The 18,098-nt window shown below is 41.1% G+C and overlaps 1 protein-coding gene across 2 annotated transcripts in view; it reads right to left on the bottom strand.

The window, feature by feature from the left end:
* The window catches only part of CycB3 (cyclin B3), a 43,279-nt gene that overhangs the window by 15,763 nt on the left and 9,418 nt on the right, over positions 1 to 18,098 (bottom strand). The window contains exons 2-4 of one of the 2 annotated variants that reach the window (XM_068370646.1): positions 11,816 to 12,069; positions 11,046 to 11,431; positions 8,815 to 8,968 (exon numbers count right to left, since the gene is read on the bottom strand). In XM_068370646.1, coding sequence (XP_068226747.1) covers positions 8,815 to 8,968; positions 11,046 to 11,431; positions 11,816 to 12,058 — 783 coding nt within the window. In that variant the 5' untranslated portion in view covers positions 12,059 to 12,069. The remainder of the gene's footprint in view (positions 1 to 8,814; positions 8,969 to 11,045; positions 11,432 to 11,815; positions 12,070 to 18,098) is intronic. The other variant, XM_068370647.1, reaches the window with a different exon arrangement.

Below are 18,098 nucleotides of genomic sequence, written 5' to 3'. Positions count from 1 at the left end.
ACTGACCTGTCGCGTGAGGGCGTTCAGGTCGAGTTCCTGCCACCCAACACCACGTCATTAATTCAACCGATGGACCAGGGGGTTATCAGGGCGTTCAAGGCCCTCTACACGAAGAATACCTTGGCGGACCTCGTTGCGTGTGTGGATGCTGCCCAAGATGACGAGGATGAAGATTTCAACTTGAAGGCGTACTGGCGGCAGTACACCATAGCCACGTGCCTGCAGAATATTCAAAAGGCACTTCAAGAGATGAAACCTGCAACCGTGAATGCGAGCTGGAAGAAGCTGTGGCCCGATATTGTTTACGACGACAAGGGATTTACTCCGTCGGAAATCCAACACTCTGCAATACGGAAATCTGTGCAGTTGGCTGCCATAATTGGAGGTGACGGGTTTGGCGACATGACGACTGAAGACGTCGACGAGTTGTTGGACTGCCATTCCCAGCCCCTAACTGACGCAGACCTCGAAGACCTGACGAAATCGGCAAGTGAGGAAGAGAGTGAGGGTACCCAGGAAGAGACCCAAGAAAATGTCGAAGAAACGGGCTTAACATTAGAACGGCTTGCCAAGTTCTGCAACCATATGAAGGAGGCGAAAGAAATGTTACAAGAGTGGGACGAGGATATGGTTCGCTCGATGCAATTCTCAAATAAGGTCGATGACATCATGACTCCCTACAGGATGCTCTTGGATCGAAAAAAGAAGCAACGGCAACAACTTCCGATCACAATGTTCTTCCAGCCTCGCAAAAAAGAGCCAGTTCCTCCTGCTAGTACGCCTTCAGAAGAAATTGAAGAAGTTGAAGAGGTGTCCCAGGAAAAGACACCTCCGTCTGAAGAGACGTAAAATACTATCATTGACTGCACAGTAGAACACATCATCAGCTTCATCATCATCATTTCTACTGTGCAGCAAATTCATCGCCATCGTCATTCAAGTTTTTCTTGAACTTCTTTCGTGGTGAGTACAGTAACAATCTTTATTTTTTACTTTAACCTGTTTTATAGTTTAGTAATGTACGTACTGTATGCATTAAGTTAAAGGGAAGGTTTTAAAAGTCTACATGTTGTAACCTATCATATTTTTTTTGTTTAAAATTTACATTCGTACGTAAAAAATCTCTCTCTCTCTCTCTCTCTCTCTCAAATTGTTTTCCTGCTTTGCTACGTACAAGTACTGTATAATTTATATTTGTAAGGTAACATATTTTGTAAATGCTTTTCCTGTAAATACTGTATGTACTGTATCATTATTTATCACTATCATCATGCGCGTTAAATGCCTTGTTTGTTCTGAGCGTGGTTGTTTACTGAGCGTACACGCCGTCGTTTCAGGCGGCGTCATAAAGAAAAAGATTTCATTTGGAAGTCCTAAGAAAAATACGTAAACTAAAACATTGGTAATAAAAAAATCAACATACAGTACTGTATAATCAATATAATCGATGCAAAAACTAACCTATACATATACAGTGATACCTCGGTAGTCGAACGACTCTATACTCGAACAATTCGGAGTTCGACCAAAATTTTCGAGAAATTTTTGCTGCGGTGCTCGACCAAAAATTCGGTACTCGACCAGCCGAACACGTGACGACCGCATGGGCTTTGTGATGATCGCGCCATCTCGGCCACTCTCGCTTGTTCGGGAAGCATCAGTTCTCTCGAGAGCGTCACTCAGACAACGCGCGATCAGCATTCGTTGTGATTTAGTGATTTTCAGTGCTTTTAATTGCTTTTTTAGCTTTCATAATGAGTCCCAAGAAAGTAATGAGTGTTAAGGGGAAGGAGAAGAGGAAAACAGTGCGAACAACGATCGAGTTGAAGAAGGAAATTATAGCGAAATATGAGAATGGTGTACGAGTGTCCGATTTAGCGGTAGAATACGGAATGGCGAAGTCGACCATTTCTACGTTTTTAAAGCATAAAGAAATGATTAAGAAGGCGAATGTTGCAACGGGAGTTACGGCGGTAACTAAGCAAAGGCCACAAGTGATTGAGGAGATGGAAAAGTTGCTTTTAATATTTATTAAAGAAAAACAGTTGGCCGGGGAAAGTGTTAGTGAAGCGTTCATTTGTGAAAAAGCGTTGCATATCTATGAAGAATTAGTGAAGAAAAGTCCGAGTACCAGTGAAAGTGATTCATTTACATTTAAAGCGAGCAGGGGTTGGTTTGAAAAGTTTCGTAATAGAACAGGTATTCATCGTGTTACTAGGCATGGGGAGGCAGCTAGTTCGGATCAAATTGCAGCCGATAAATACGTGGGGGAATTCGATCGGTACATAAATGAACAAAATTTGATCGCACAACAAGTCTTTAATTGTGATGAGACTGGGTTATTTTGGAAGAAAATGCCAGCCAATACGTACATTACCAAGGACGAGACGAAGATGCCAGGTCACAAGCCAATGAAAGATAGGCTAACATTGTTGCTGTGTGCAAATGCAAGTGGCGATTGCAAGATCAAACCCTTGTTAGTGTACCACTCGGACAACCCCCGGGTGTTCAAACGAAATAATATTTGTAAAAGTGCACTACCAGTTATGTGGCGCTCGAACACTAAATCTTGGGTCACAAGACAATTCTTTACTGAGTGGATAAACGAAGTGTTTGCCCCCCAGGTTAAGGCTTACCTCATTGAAAAGAGCTTGCCAATGAAATGTCTTCTGGTTATGGACAATGCTCCTGCACATCCTCCAGGTCTCGAGGATGACTTGAAAGAAGAATACAGCTTTATCAAAATCAAATTCTTGCCCCCCAATACTACTCCCATACTCCAGCCCATGGACCAACAGGTCATTTCAAACTTCAAAAAACTCTATACCAAGGCCCTTTTCAGAAAGTGTTTTGAAGTGACCAGTGACACGAAGTTGACCCTAAAGGAATTCTGGAAGGAACACTTCAGCATCCTCAACTCTGTTAACATGATTGACCAAGCTTGGCGAGGTGTGACCTATAGGACATTGAACTCTGCCTGGCGTAAGCTGTGGCCATCATGTGTCACAGAGAGGGAGTTTGAAGGTTTCCAACCAGAGGCGGGTCCAAGCACTGCTACCCCTGTAATTTCTGATGACACTGATGTCGTTGAGGAAATTGTTGTCATGGGCAGGAGTTTGGGGCTTGAGGTCGACAAGGATGATATTGATGAGCTTGTAGAAAGCCATTCTACCGAGTTGACTGTGGAGGAATTGTTGCACCTGCAACAACAACAGCAGCAGGATCTGATTGTGGAGCAGGAATCTTCAGAAGAGGATGAGGTAAGGGAGGATGTTCCAAGTTCTCTCATCAATGAAATTTGTTCCAAGTGGGCAGATGTGCAGGCTTTTGCTGAAAAATACCACCCAGAAATTGCAGTAGCAAACCGGGCAGTGCATATGTTTAATGATAGTGTCATGTATCATTTTCGAAGAATACTGCAGAGGAGGAAGAAACAATTAACAATAGACCAGTTTTTCACAAAAGAAAAGAAAGCTGCTACATCAAAGCCTGTTTCTCCTCCAAAGAAGAGACAAAGAAGAGAAGAAACCCCTGAAATAGATCTGCCCACCCTTTCATTGGAGAGAGAAACAACTCCTGAAGGAGAACTACCCCGCCACATCATGGAAGGGGACTCTCCTTCCAAGCAGTAACCTCCCCCTTCCATCCTCTCCACATCCATCCCTGTATGCCATCGAACCGCTGCTCAAAGGTATGTTCACTACAGTACAGAAAATGGTTTAAAATTGTTTTATTTTAGTACAGTAAATGGTTTAAAATTGTTTTATAGGATTTTCTGACCAATTTCATACACATTTAGATAATTATTGTTGTTTAGGTACACGTTTTATTAATATTTTGGGCCTGTTCGAGTGCTTGGGAACGGAATAGAATATATACCATTATTTCTTATGGGGAAAAAAAATTCGGTACTCGAACAAATCGGAGGTCGAACACGGATCTCGAACGGATTATGGTCGAGTACCGAGGTATCACTGTATGTGTACACTAAATGAGTTTGTTTCTTCATTATGATCAGAGATGAACGTAAACAAAACATTGGTTGCCATTTTTTATCGTGCTTTTTAGGTGTTTAGGAAACACATGATATAAAATCGCCTTTAATATTTGTGCCTGTTTTAGTTTAGGGTGCTGTAGTACATGCATTAAGTGTTCTGTACATTAAAGGGTGGTTTGTTAACAGTACTACGTACAAGGGAAGGTTTTAAAAGTCCGAATATACATGTTAAATAAATAGGTAAATATGCTGTCACTACTTCGCGGATTTTCACCTATCGCGCCCGCGTCTGGAACCTATCTACCGCGATAAACGAGGGTTCACTGTAATACAAACCACGCTATTTAAAGTGGGCGACTTAACCCTTAGGAAGGGTGGAACAAGTCCCAGCCATACTGGCTTTTGGCTTTGCCCGGGGACTCATTATCTGAGTGTGTCAGCACTCAACAATAAAGAGTCCCTGCACCTCGCTCACACCTTGCTATGCAAGGGCTGTGGCCTATGTAAGTTGTGTGAGAAGGAAAAAAGTGCGACTCGTCCTAGGAAGTTGACCTGAAGTTCTTTAGATGGAAACTTAAGGCTAGGACTCTCCCAATACCACCTCGTCAGAGTATGGGGACGCGACAGTATTAACTTAATACTAGGAACACAAGGGAACATGGTTTACCTGCAGTGGTTTGAGGTCAGCTGTGCAGAGAACCCAGGATGCTGCTTTCCCAAAGAGAGGGAAGGATGAAGAAAAGAATAAGGGCCAGGCATACCTTTTCATTCATGCAGACTAAAACCGGGTAACAATGCCCTCAACCCTCTGCTACTTGTCCATTAAGGAGCCTGAGGTTTAAACCAGCTGTTGTGCAGACACCACAGGGCCGATATAGAGAACATATCAAGCCTCCTGTGGGTCACGTCTTGCAGGTAGTGGGCTGTGAAGGTCGTTGGATGCTTCCACACCCCTGCTTGAAGAACCTGCGTCACTGAGAAGTTTTTCTTGAAGGCCAGGGAGGTAGCTACTCCCCTGACATCTTGAGCTCTAGGGCGACGTGACGGAGGAGGGTCAGGATTCAGGGACAAATGGATGGCCTTTCGAATTAATGCTGAGATGGTGTTCTTGGTAACCCTCCTCTTCGATCTCCCAGTGCTGACAAACAAAGCCCGCACTTGGGGACGAACTGCAGCTGTTCTCTTCAGGTATAGCCTCAGACTCCTTACTGGGCACAATAGGAGATGGTCTGGGTCATCTGTTACGGAACGAAGACTCGAAATCCGGAAGGAGTCGAAGCGAGGGTCCGGCACTCCCGGATTCTGAGTCTTAGCAATAAACTCAGGGACGAAGCTGAACGTTACCTCCCCACATCCCCTTGAATGAGCGATGTCATAAGAGAGACCATGAAGTTCGCTAACTCGCTTGGCTGACGCCAAAGCTAGTAGGAACACCGTCTTCCAAGTCAGGTGGCGATCTGAAGCCTGGCGTAATGGTTCGTAGGGAGGTCTCTTAAGAGACCTGAGGACTCGAACCACGTTCCATGGAGGAAGTCTCACTTCCGACTGAGGATAGGCAAGTTCATAACTACGTATGAGTAGGGAAAGTGCTAGCGAAGAAGAAATGTCCACTCCTTTGAGCCTGAAGGCTAGACTTAAGGCTGAGCGATACTGTAGCCTTTCATTGCCGAGACTGAAAGGCGCATTTCTTCCCGCAAATACACGAACTCCACTATTGCTGGAATAGTGACATTGAGTGGAGAGAGACCCCTTCCACGGGGGGGGGGGTCGCGATGAAGATGACCTGACGCGTACTGCCGGATCCTGTATGGGCACGCGCTGGGCATCGTACTGGGTAGATAGGCCATTGCCTAGCTCGGCGATTGCTCGCGCGCGGGCGACAGCGCGCAGGCGAGGGGGCGTGTTGGAGAGTTCGCGCGTTGGCGAACGATGGCGCGCAGGAGGAGGAGCTTGTGGGCGCGCAGGCGACAGGGCGTGTGGGCGCATAGGTGACGGGGCGCATGGGCGCATTGGTGCGCGTTCCGGAGACCTCAGTGGAGTGCAGCCACAGGATGATGAAGGGCCCGTAAGGGCGTAGCCATAGGGCGTGTGCGTACAGGAGGAATATCCCTAGCGCGCGGGCGCACAGAAGGGCGCTCGTCAGGAACTGAAGTTCTGGCAGTGGGCACGCGATGGAGACTGCGGGTAATGGCACGTAGGCAAGGGATGGCGAGCAGGCGAGGTCTCATGGCAAGTCGGCAATCGTGGAGGAGAGCGCTGGCGAGCAGGAGAGGAAGAAGATTTCTCCTTGGAGCCCTGATCCGAAGATCGAGGGCGAGCAGGCGCGTAGTCTCTGGAACTGCAGGGCGAACAGGAGATCGTGGGTGAGCAGGAGCTCATGGGCGTGCAGGAGAGCGCTGGCGAGATGAGGCAGCAACTGGTGAGCGCTTGCGCGCAGTAGTGCACAGGCGCGCAGGCGAACGTTGGCGCACAGGGGAAACCTAGAGCTTAAGGGACTTACACACAATGTGCAAAAGCCCCTTTTGCCCCGAAGGGACCGGTGCCCGTTTGAAATCGGGATGTGTGGGCGCCCACAGCGCGTCAGCAGCCAGGAAAGGTGAAGGCAGGTCAGCAGGTCTGGCAGGCGTGGGAGATCGCGAACGATCTGCGGAGAGGTCCAGGTCCAAGGAAGTAGCAGGAACGGTAGCTGAAGGACGAGGTTCCTCTGCGGGGGACTGTGAGGATGAAGATCCGAAGAGGCGCCTCCTAACACCCTTGTGAGGAGAAGGAAGACCCCGGCGACGAAGAGGAAGGCGAGCCTTACGTCGGATGCGTCCTCTGGGAGCAGCAGGCAAACCATCGGCAGTCCTCCGAAGAGGAGTCTCTGTCAGTGAACTCCCCCGGGGGGAGAATCACCCGCAGGAGAGACCGTCGGACTTAGATCCTCCCTCGAAGGATGTTCGGAAGGGGGAGCTAAGCCTTCAGCTACAACAGGAGCAGGGGTTTGAACACTCTCATTGGAAGCGGCTGCCACAACAGCCCTCCATTATTTTTCTTTACATATTCTGTCTCCAGCCTGCTAGTATTCTGCCATACCTTAAACAGCTTCTACAGTATCTTCTCTTCAGTTACAGTACATACCATACATCTTGATTCCACAATCTTGTACCTTTCTCTGATGTCACCCCCCATTCTACTTCTGCTCTCATTTAGCCTTTGAAACCTTCATGTTTTTATTCTCTGATTGGTTTGCATAAAAGTTAATTCATATCACTCAATTAAATTAGCTTTCAGTAATCTACATTTCAAAAACCTGCCTCGCCCACTAAACTCAGTGCAATTCTTTTCTTTGCTTTCATCACAAAATCAATCTTATAGCTTCTTCATTCCTGTCTGTTATCTTTTCTCAGGCAAAATTTCAATATTTCTTCTTCCTATACCGGTGTTCTTGATTGTGGCAATTAGAACACACCCACTTTGCATTATCTTCATACCCAAGATCATCTAAATATTTTTTTAAATTTTTTCCTAATAATTCTAGAAAACTTACACCAATTTCATCTATGACAAATTTGTCTATTCCATTCCTTCTAGTCTAAAAACTATTTTCTGGGTCGAGCTATGGCCTCTGTTACGGGCCTTCCCTTTGATGAAGGAATTATCTAAATGGAAGACAGCCTGTGAATAGTGGTTTTCACACGCCCCTGCTTTATACACGACGCCCACTGGGTGCTCGCGCGAAGGTAGTAACCTCTGCATTCCATACTTTAACTTTCTCTGGTATACTTGGAAGTATTTATATCAGAAAAGTGTAAGGAAGGACCCTTTTCACCGGGCGTCACAGGTATCTCCCCAGAAATAGATTATTCCTTTGTCAAAATCCCTTTATCATCCCACATAAGTTTGTTTTCCTATTAGTACAAGATTTCAATGTCATTTGTTTTCACGAATCTTGAGAATGTACTCAAGAACATAGCTCCTAATATCTATGGCATAAGCGTCAACATTGCCAATAACCTGAAATGTAGATTTCAGCTGCCATGTCTATAACTTCCCTAATCAATGCTATATATTTCTAAAATTCTGAACAAAACTGCTGTGTGTTTAACAAAGAAGCTATGGTAAAAAAATATATGGTTGGATCCAAGAGATTACACCATACAGAATTTCCTACTAAATTTTATAATAAACAGGGTTGTACAATTTTTGTATGTTGAAGAAATAAATCCAGCAATGTTTTTAACATGCAAAACTTCTTGCATTTGTTGCAAAGTATGACAAATGTTTATTTGATTAATTTCATGAACAAACTCCAATGAAAAGCTCAGTCCAGCATTTACTACCAATTCCTGAAAGCATCGCAAGATGGGTTATAAAAACCCTATTGTACAATACTGTATAAAATGATTGATGGTTTTATAAATAATAAATGCTATTGCTACTACAACACACCCTTTATGTTGAAATTAACACTTTTACCCCCAGGCTCTTTGGAAATTTCCAACCCTTAACCCCCAAGGGGTTATTTTTTCCCAAGCACATTTTGCAGTATATTTTTTTTTAAATTGCTCTAACAGCCTTAATTTTTGTCATAGAGAGGTCAGGTTGGTCTCATTCTCTTGGAAAATGCCTGATTTTTTTTTCAAAAAAAATTATAAAAAATATGAAAAAAAAAAATTTTATAGCATTTTTTTGCAAGGACGTACCGGTACGTCCATGGGGGTAAAGGGATGAGTTTTGTGAAACGTACCAGTACGTCCTTTGGGGGTAAAAGGGTTAATACAAAGTCCCTGTACCTAATAAGTCCTCTAGATAAGAAAACCTGAAGGATAGCTTACCTCCCTTTCTTTATAGTATTTGAAAATATCCTGAGCGTACGTTGCAACGGCATATAAGTCATTTTCCATTTCCTGGTCATAATCGTCAACGCCATCTGGCAACTGTGGCTTCAGTTGCACTTTAGTATCAACCTGTGGCTTTAAGGGAAGAGGACTGGAAAAGAAGAAATATTTATTACAAACTAGCTCAAACAGACCACCGAGTCTCATTTTGAAACTCTCTTATGTTTCACTGAATACTGGAGCAAGTTAAATGTTAAAGAAGATGAGCAGATAGGTGGAAAGGAGCCAAAAGATATCTAGTCTAAGATTGTGTACCACCCCAGGAAGAGTGAGTGGTACCACCAATGAGGAAGTAAAATTATTAAGTTGTATACAGCATTAGAATTCGAGTTCTGATCCAGCAGCATCATATTATATATAGCTCATAGAAATAACTTTTATAAGATCATAAATTATCCTATATTTCAACATGCTAAACTCAACAACTGATTAGAGCACAAACATCTAATGCCATTAGTGATCATCCAAGTTGCCAATGAAATGAAGCATGCAAAGCAATTGAAATTCCACTGCATATAGCACAGCACGTTATCTTAAATTAAGCCAATGAATATATGACATACTTTACCAACAAAAAACCAACTCTCTTCTAGTTACGGTAAAAACTTGAGTAACATTTGTCGAATCAAATGTTTGTTAAAATACACCATAGTAGAGTACAGAAGCCTAACATAGGCCAAAATGTATCATATTTCGTCTTAAAAACAGCTTCTTGGAACTTATTAAATTGGCAAGTTGCGGACTTTCAATAAACAGCTAAAATTCAATAACATTACTTGTAAATGCGTAGGAGTAAATTTTGGTTGGGAGGTTTAAACTGAAATCATGAAAGCCAGGAGGTTTTAGGCAAGTCATATGAATCCAGAAGTTCTTAATCTACGTTAGCTCCTCTTTAATTACAAAAGCCACTAATTATCAACTGACAACCGATAAGTTCCATTTCATGTAACATCATCACCCTCATAAACTAACTGCCTAAGTCATTTTCTCCACTTATTGGGAAATAAAAAAAAAAATTCTCATTTCCTAATTCTTTATATCATTGTGTTGAGCTTCAATTAACAAATTCTAATTCACAAAATCTTCTGTTAAGAATTTGTGAATTGAACCTCAAGACAATGATATAAAGAATTAGGAAATGAGAAGGTTTTTTTATTTCCTAACAAGTGGAGAAAATGACTTAGGCAGTTAGTTTATGAAGGTGACGATATGTAGTGGTAAATTTTGTCAAAATTCAGGCATCACTGCACTAGAACAAAACCAGTCAAGAGCATGTATACTTAAAGAACAGAGATATAGTTCAGCGCTTGAAACTAAAAATCGTTAAAAGAATTATTCTACAGAAAGTTCTCAAAAGCAGAAAAGTGCAGGCACATCAAAGGATGAAGACTGTCAAGGAAAAAATAAAATATACCTCTGCAAGCAAAGTAATACATGCATATTGTATATTAAATGGCAGAATAAAATAGGTCAATGTATGGAAAGTTGAAAGCAAATAAAGGTATGTGAAAGCAAGATCTAAAGAAAATCAAGGGACATATCAACTTTTCTGTGAAATCTTAAGATGCAATTACAATTGAACCCAACTTTCATTACACTGCAAAGGTGCACAGCACTTTTCCTAGCATGAAGAGAATGTAAAAAGATGTAGCAAGCCCAAAACGGGCAAAGACATTAATCAAAGTTAACTGTTATTGCTTATGCAAAATCAAAATAATGCCGTATTACTTTCAGCAAAGTTAATCATCCATGTAAGTTGTACTGCATTCAAGAGAAAATCTAAGCTCAAGATTTTCAGCAACCAGCAGTAACATGTTAGCACAATGATAAAAACAAACTGCTGTAATTAAAAGATTGAAAAAGGAGTTTGGATTTTGGCAGATGACAAAATTTTTAACTGTACAAGATAATGAATAATGTAGTTACAATTTCATGCAAAATATAAAATCAAATTAATCCACCATAACGTAGCTTAATCAACTCTCCCAAAGTGTCAAAGTGAAAACTGTACCTGGCAACTTTCAATGAAGTTATTCATTAATATCTACCCACAGTTTAGTACTTTAAAAAGGTTACGAATTCACGAATACTGTAGCTTACCACATTTCTGTCAAGTGAGAAAGTTGATAAATCCCCAAACTAAAGCATCAAGCATCCAGTAAACTTACGGACTACCACATTCCAAGGCTCTGTGCCGTTTTGATGCTCTTTTAGTGCTGTACCTTCCTTCAGAAGCAGTTATGTAAGCGGCAGAATCATCAAGAAGATCAGTTTTGTTTGCATCTGCTTCCGTCTTTGTCGACTCCTGCGATGAGAGCGTGGGCTCCTGGGAACTGAGGAGGCTCTCGCAAAATGAAATGTCCTTGAGTTCTTCGCTTTTGGATATTTCAGCCTTTTCTTCTTTGATTGCTACTTTTGGTTTTGTTTTTCCAACTAGAGATGGAGCTCTGGATAAAGGCTTGGAAGGCTTTGCCTTTAGAACATTGTTGGTGACATTCTTCAAGACTCTCTCTTTTTGAACCAGAGGCTTACTTCCTTTGTTTTTATCAAAAGCCTGTGAAAATAAGAACAGTATACTTAATACTACACTAGAAGTGAGTGTATCGCAGCTAGAATAAAATGTAACATGGCACTTCAATTTAAAAAAAAAACAGCAACTATGATGCAACTGTATTCTTTTTACAAAGCAGAGGTAACATTTAGATCAACCCTACTTCACCTCTCTTGGGGGTTCAATCCCTACTAGTTTTTTTCCATAAAGATTTTTACTAATAGTGAAATAATCTTGGATGCTATAATAAATGAACCTGTAGGATATACCTTGACACAAAACATCACTTTCACTGGAGAATCATTTCCACAATCACCTTTATGGTAATTCATACGGAACTCTGACACGTACCAAAACATACAAAAAGATAAGCATCAAATAACTTACATTTGTGATGTCACCAAAAGCAGACCTTTTTTTGGCAACTTTATTTTCATCATTAGAAGTCTCCGCTTTCCTTTTAAGTCCTAAAACCTTATTGGTTGTATCTCTCAAGAGATTCGTAGTACTGGGTTTTCTGGACAAAGGTGGACGGCTGAGGTTCTCATTCTGTGCTTTCTTGAGACCCAGAACACTTTTGGTGTTCTGTGATCTGGCTGCTAGGCCTCTGGTGCTTGGCCGAGACGACATCTTAACGTTGCCTGTAATGAAAAAAGAAAATATTGAATTATTATTATTATTACTATCTAAGCTACAACCCTAGCTGGAAAAGCAGGATGCTAAGAGCCCAAGGGCTCCAGCACAGAAAAATAGCCTAGTGAGGAAAAGAAATAAGGAAATATATAAACTACATGAGAAGTAAAAGAACAATTAAAATATTTTAAGAAAAGTAACGACATTAAAATGGATCATTCATACATAAACTATAGAAAGAGGCTTATGACAGCTTATTCAACATAAAAACAATCGCTGCAAGTTTGAACTTTTGAAGTTCAATCGATTAAACTACCCAATTGGGAAGATCATTCCACATTTTGGTCACAGCTGGAATAAAATTTCTAGAATACTGTACTGTTTAGCTATTTAGTATTGAGTCTCATGATGGAGAAGGCAAAACTATTAGAATTATCTGTATGTACCTAGTATTATGAACAGTATGGTAATGTCCGGGAAGATCTGAATGTAAAGGAACTAATTAGAACTGATTAAAGGAAACTTGTTTCTTAATGCAATTTCTTATTACATAGGGAAAGGAGTGAAGTTAATTCCTCCTCAAATTTGGTACCTGTAAGTTTAATTTCCTAACAAATGATAAAAAATAAACCTTATTCCTTACATAAAAGTTTTACTTCTTTGTGGGAGGTAGTCATCCCTGAATCCATTAAGGCTAATTTTCTCCTAAAATTTTCATTCTCCTGGTCCATAAGTAGATCAAGGAAAAATATCTTAATAACCTCCTAATAAGCAATACATAGGATTTTAAGGCTCTTGGGGCCCAAGGCAGTACAGTTAAGAGACAGGAGTCATACCAGGAAAACTAATGAGAGAACTTCTCCCCCTTGAAGGGAAGCAAACGTTAAAAGGCATATATGATCCAAATATGCCAAAGTAAGAATGGGGTTGGGAAAAAAAATCATGAGAAAATTTCTTCTTGCGTATCTAAGTCTGAAACAAAGAAAGCTTTGATGTGTAACTTGCCCACAAGCTAATCTGTCCAGACCCTAATCAGCTTGACTTTTAGCCCAGAGGGAAGAAGGAACAAAGGGAGGTGCCAGTCACTTGATCATCTTCACTAGACTAATGCCATTCTTGTATATCTGACAAGATACCAAACAATAGGGAGGTTACAAGGTGTGAAGGAAACCATCACAGGATGTAGGACTAGTACTGCACAAGGATTTGTGCACAATACCCGAAGTAGAATAAGGAGAAGGGGAGTTAAGAACTCTACCATGTGGTACATGTCAAACCACCAAGAAAGATGTCCCTCATTTCTTAGAACAGATACAGGAACTGCAAACTGTTGCTCCACAAACTTTCTACAAGGGTGTATAAGCAAGCACAGATCCTCAGATCTAATCTATCATAATTTGAGGCCCTTTGCGTCAATAGGCGTAGGTGGTGATGATGATGAGGAGTTCCTCATATCTTTGATGATTTATTTTTTAATTCCATCTTTCTTTCATCTCCAATCATCCAATTCTGACATCGTTTCCTTTCCTGTTTGGATACCAGATCTTTAGTTGGGTCTTTTAGGGCGGTTTGTAAGATTCTCCATTCTCTGCCCTAGCTCTTCCTCCTCCAGTGGTTCTTCTCTATTCAGTATCTTATACCTGTTTGACACTTCAATTCTATATAATTCTTTTAGTTAGTCGTTGTCAAGAGCAAAATCATGAAACTACAGAATAAGCCACATGCCGCTCACAATTTACACATAAAGGACCTATAAGCCTCAAATATGACAAATTCGGAGATAATTTGTATTTTTTCCTAACCATACAAACCTTAGCTATTTACTTTGGGTTTACTTTCGGCGTAGCTGAAATTGACAAGCCAATAGCATTTTAACCCTGGATAGGTACGGTGGGTCGTTTGCGACCCCGAGCGTAAAAAAAAAAACAGGTTTTTCTCACGTGACTCACCCCTGTGACTGAATTTGTGGGTGATCGACCTGCAGGAGGTGTCTCCCCTACACGCTCTAGTAGTGTCCAGATGTGCATTACTGTAGCTGTACTCCTTCCCCGATTTCTGAGACGCATCGGGGTCGTTCGCGTCCGAGTTTACCCTTCTGAGGTAGTTTGCATAATTATCAAAGTTATTACGTATTATGAAATTGTCGTAGAATGGTGCAACTTGTATAGGTTATCAGTTGTGGAAAGTCTTGGTGGATTGTTTGGCTACCATGTGCATGTTTTTTTTTTTAGTTAAAATGTCGTTCATCACCACGAGGACCATTTTACCGCGAGTGCCCCTTTTTCATTTTTTTTCATTTTTTTGCCAAGTCATTTTTCCGTAAGATATTGCCAAATAGTGTCGTAAAACTTTTGCTTGTTTAGTGTTGGAAAGTGTGTCTAGATGATCTGGCTACCCATGCATGACTTTGTTTTTGTCAGATACGACGTAGTTATTGGTATATTGGGTATTTAACTGCGGTTACCAATTTCTGTTTTTATTTCAATATTTGTAAAAATTACTACGTAGTAAGGAATTGCCGTATATTATTCATTTTTTTTTCATGTTTATGTGTTAGAAAGTGTGCCTTGATGGTTGGGCTAACACGTGCATGTCTTTTTTTTTATCTGAGATGTCGTATATTAGAATGTCGGGCATTTTACCGCGAGTGTCCCTTTTTAATTTTTTTTAATTTTTTTGCCAAGTCATTTTTCCGTAAGATATTGCGAAATAGTGTCGTAAAACTTTTGCTTTTTTAATGTTGGAAAGTGTGTCTAGATGATCTGGCTACCCATGCGTGATTTTGTTTTTGTCAGATACGACGTAGTTATTGGTATATTGGGTATTTAACTGCGGTTGCCAATTTCTGTTTTTTTTTCAATATTTGTAAAAATTTACTACGTAGTAAGGAATTGCCGTATATTATTGATTTTTTTTTCATGTTTATGTGTTAGAAAGTGTGCCTTGATGGTTGGGCTAACACGTGCATGTCTTTTTTTTTTATCTGAGATGCCGTATATTAGAATGTTTGGCATTTTTCCGCGAGTGCCCCTTTTTATTTGTTTTGCATTTTTTTGCTTAGTCATGTTACCGTAAGGAATTGGCAAGTAGTGTCGCAAAACTTATATTTTTATAGTGTTGGAAAGTGTTTCTAGATGATCTGGCTACCCATGCCTATTTTTTTTTTAGCCAGATATGGCGTATATATAAGTATGTGTTCGATTTTCCTGTGATTGCCATTTTTTCGTTTTTTCCCATTTCTTTCAAAATTACTACGTACTAAGGAACTATCACAGAGTAATATTTCATTTATATGTTTATTTGTCGGAAAATATGCCTTAATGGTTTGCCTAGCACGTGGCTGAAATTTTTTTTTTCTGAAATGCCGTATATTAGAATGGCCATTTTTCCACGAGTGCCCCTTTTTATTTGTTTTGCATTTTTTTGCTTAGTCATGTTACCGTAAGGAATTGGCAAGTAGTGTCGCAAAACTTATATTTTTATAGTGTTGGAAAGTGTTTCTAGATGATATGGCTACCCATGCCTATCTTTTTTTTAGCCAGATATGGCGTATATATAGGTATGTGTTCGATTTTCCGGTGATTGCCATTTTTTCGTTTTTTCCCAATTCTTTCAAAATTACTACGTACTAAGGAACTATCACAGAGTAATGATTCCTCTAGATGTTTATTTGTCGGAAAATTTTGTTTACTTTTTTTTTGATTGAATATCAAATTTTTTTAGCTAAAATATTGTTTTACATTTTTTTTTTCGATTTTATTTCCCTTCAAAAAAAATTTTTTGGGTCAGAATTTTAATTTTATAGTCGTAAAATAATCGACAATTATCCAGCAACCCACCATACAATTTTTATGCATATCCAATAATAATTAGATTAGTAAATAACACCTTGAAATTGACATACCCTTCCTACATTTCAAGTGGCAGATTAGGGAGTCTGAGTCAGTGTGGTTGGCGGCCATTTTGTGGACATATCCGAAGCGTAAGCTGCCCTATCTATATATATTCTTGTTCCCTATAGAATTTGTGATATTTTGGTATATTTTTACCTGCATAAATATCATATTATATATTAAATATATGTATTTTTTTACGAAATTTCCAAGTACTCAAAAAATTACCTTTAGATATGGCCCCTGATATAAATGTAATTTACAAAATAATGAAGATTTTTTTACATATTTCTATTTTAGGATAACATATGTTTATTCCCTAAAAAAATTAGCCACTTCCTATTTCATTTGGGTACCCAAAAAAATTCATGAAATTTGGACAATTTTTTTTGGCCAAAAAAAGTTACCCTTTTTTTCTCATTTCAGATCTTCACCTCCATGGGTCTGACTTCATCCAAAATACATCAAGATGTGTCCTAAACATTCAAGAATCAATTCCTAAAAGGATTTGTGTATATATGTATAAACTTTTTTTTTATGAATTTTTATGTCAGGTCTTTTTTTTTTCTACTTAATTATTTAAAATATTTATAATAAATAGTTTTTCTGCAGATAAGTAGTATTTATCTTTACAGTTGTTTTAAGCATTCATTGAAGTTTTTTTTGGCAAAAGAAAAAAGGAGGTTACTGCAAAAACTGATTTTTCAAGAATTTTTTTTGGCGTCGGGGTCGTTCGCGTCCGAGTATACCCTTAAAGGGGTGTCCGAGGACCGTACCTATCCAGGGTTAACGAGGGTTAACTACCCCCGCGCTAGTTAGCAAGGGGGTAGGGGAAGGGGTAGCTTGCTACCCCTCCCCCCCCACACACCGGTGAGTTGTCTCACTTCACTTAGAGGTAGGACTTGTCTTGGGGGACAGGGCTGGCGGGCAAATATGTGTAAATAGCTAAGGTTTGTATGGTTAGGAAAAATACAAATTATCTCCGAATTTGTCATTTGTTCCGTAACCGAAATACAAACCACGCTATTTACATTGGGTGACTTACCCCTTAGGAAGGGAGGAAAGTCCCCAGCCTTACTGGCTTTGGCTTTACCTGGGTACTCAAACTCCGAGTGAGTAGCACTCGAGAAAAGGAGTCCCTGCTCCTCACAAGTTCCTTGCTCCGCAAGGAACGTGTGGCCTATATAAGCTGTGTGTGGAGGAAAGAGAGTGACTCGTCCTAGGAAGTTGACCTGGGGTCCTTTAGATAGGAATCTAGGCTAGGACGTTCCAAAAACCACCTCGTCAGGGTATGGGGGATGCGACAGTATTAATTTAATACTAGGAACACAAGGGAGCATGGTTTACCTGCAGAGGTTGAGGTCAGCTATGCGGAGACCAGGATGCTGCTTTCCCCAAGAGAGGGGAGGATGAAGAGAGAAGTAAGGGCCAGACATACTCTTTCATTCACGCAGACTAAAACCGGGTAACAACGCCCTCAACCTTCTGCTACTTGTCCATTAAGGAGCCTGAGGTTAGACCAACTGTTGTGCAGCCACCATAGGGCCGATAGAAAAGGTATCGAGGCTCCTGTGGGTCACGTCCTGCAGGTAGTGGGCTGTGAAGGTCGTTTGACGCTTCCAGACCCCAGCTTGTAGCACCTGCATCACAGAGAAGTTTCTCTTGAAGGCCAGGGACGTAGCGATGCCCCTGACGTCGTGTGCCCTAGGGCGACGTGACGGAGGAGAGTCAGGATTCAAGGCGTGGTGGATGACCCTTCGAATCCAAGCCGAGATGGTGTTCTTGGTGACCCTCCTCTTCGTCCTGCCTGTGCTAACAAACAACGCTTGCACACGGGGACGAACTGCAGCTGTCCTCTTCAAGTAACGCCTCAGACTCCTCACTGGGCATAATAGCAGATGGTCTGGGTCACTTGTTACAGAACGGAGACTCGTGACCCTGAAGGAGTCGAACCGTGGGTCCGGCACTCCAGGGTTCTGAGTCTTGGCAACAAACTCAGGGACGAACCTGAACGTTACCTCCCCATCCCCTTGAATGGGCGATGCCGTACGAGAGACCATGAAGTTCACTAACTCGTTTGGCAGAGGCCAACGCGAGCAGGAAAGCCGTCTTCCAAGTCAGGTGGCGATCAGAGGCCTGGCGTA

The sequence above is a fragment of the Palaemon carinicauda genome, chromosome 3 (assembly GCF_036898095.1).
Source record: "Palaemon carinicauda isolate YSFRI2023 chromosome 3, ASM3689809v2, whole genome shotgun sequence".
Classification (NCBI taxonomy): Eukaryota; Metazoa; Arthropoda; class Malacostraca; order Decapoda; family Palaemonidae; genus Palaemon; species Palaemon carinicauda.
Note: the sequence above shows the minus strand (reverse complement) of the source record. Positions and strands in the feature narration are given on the sequence as shown.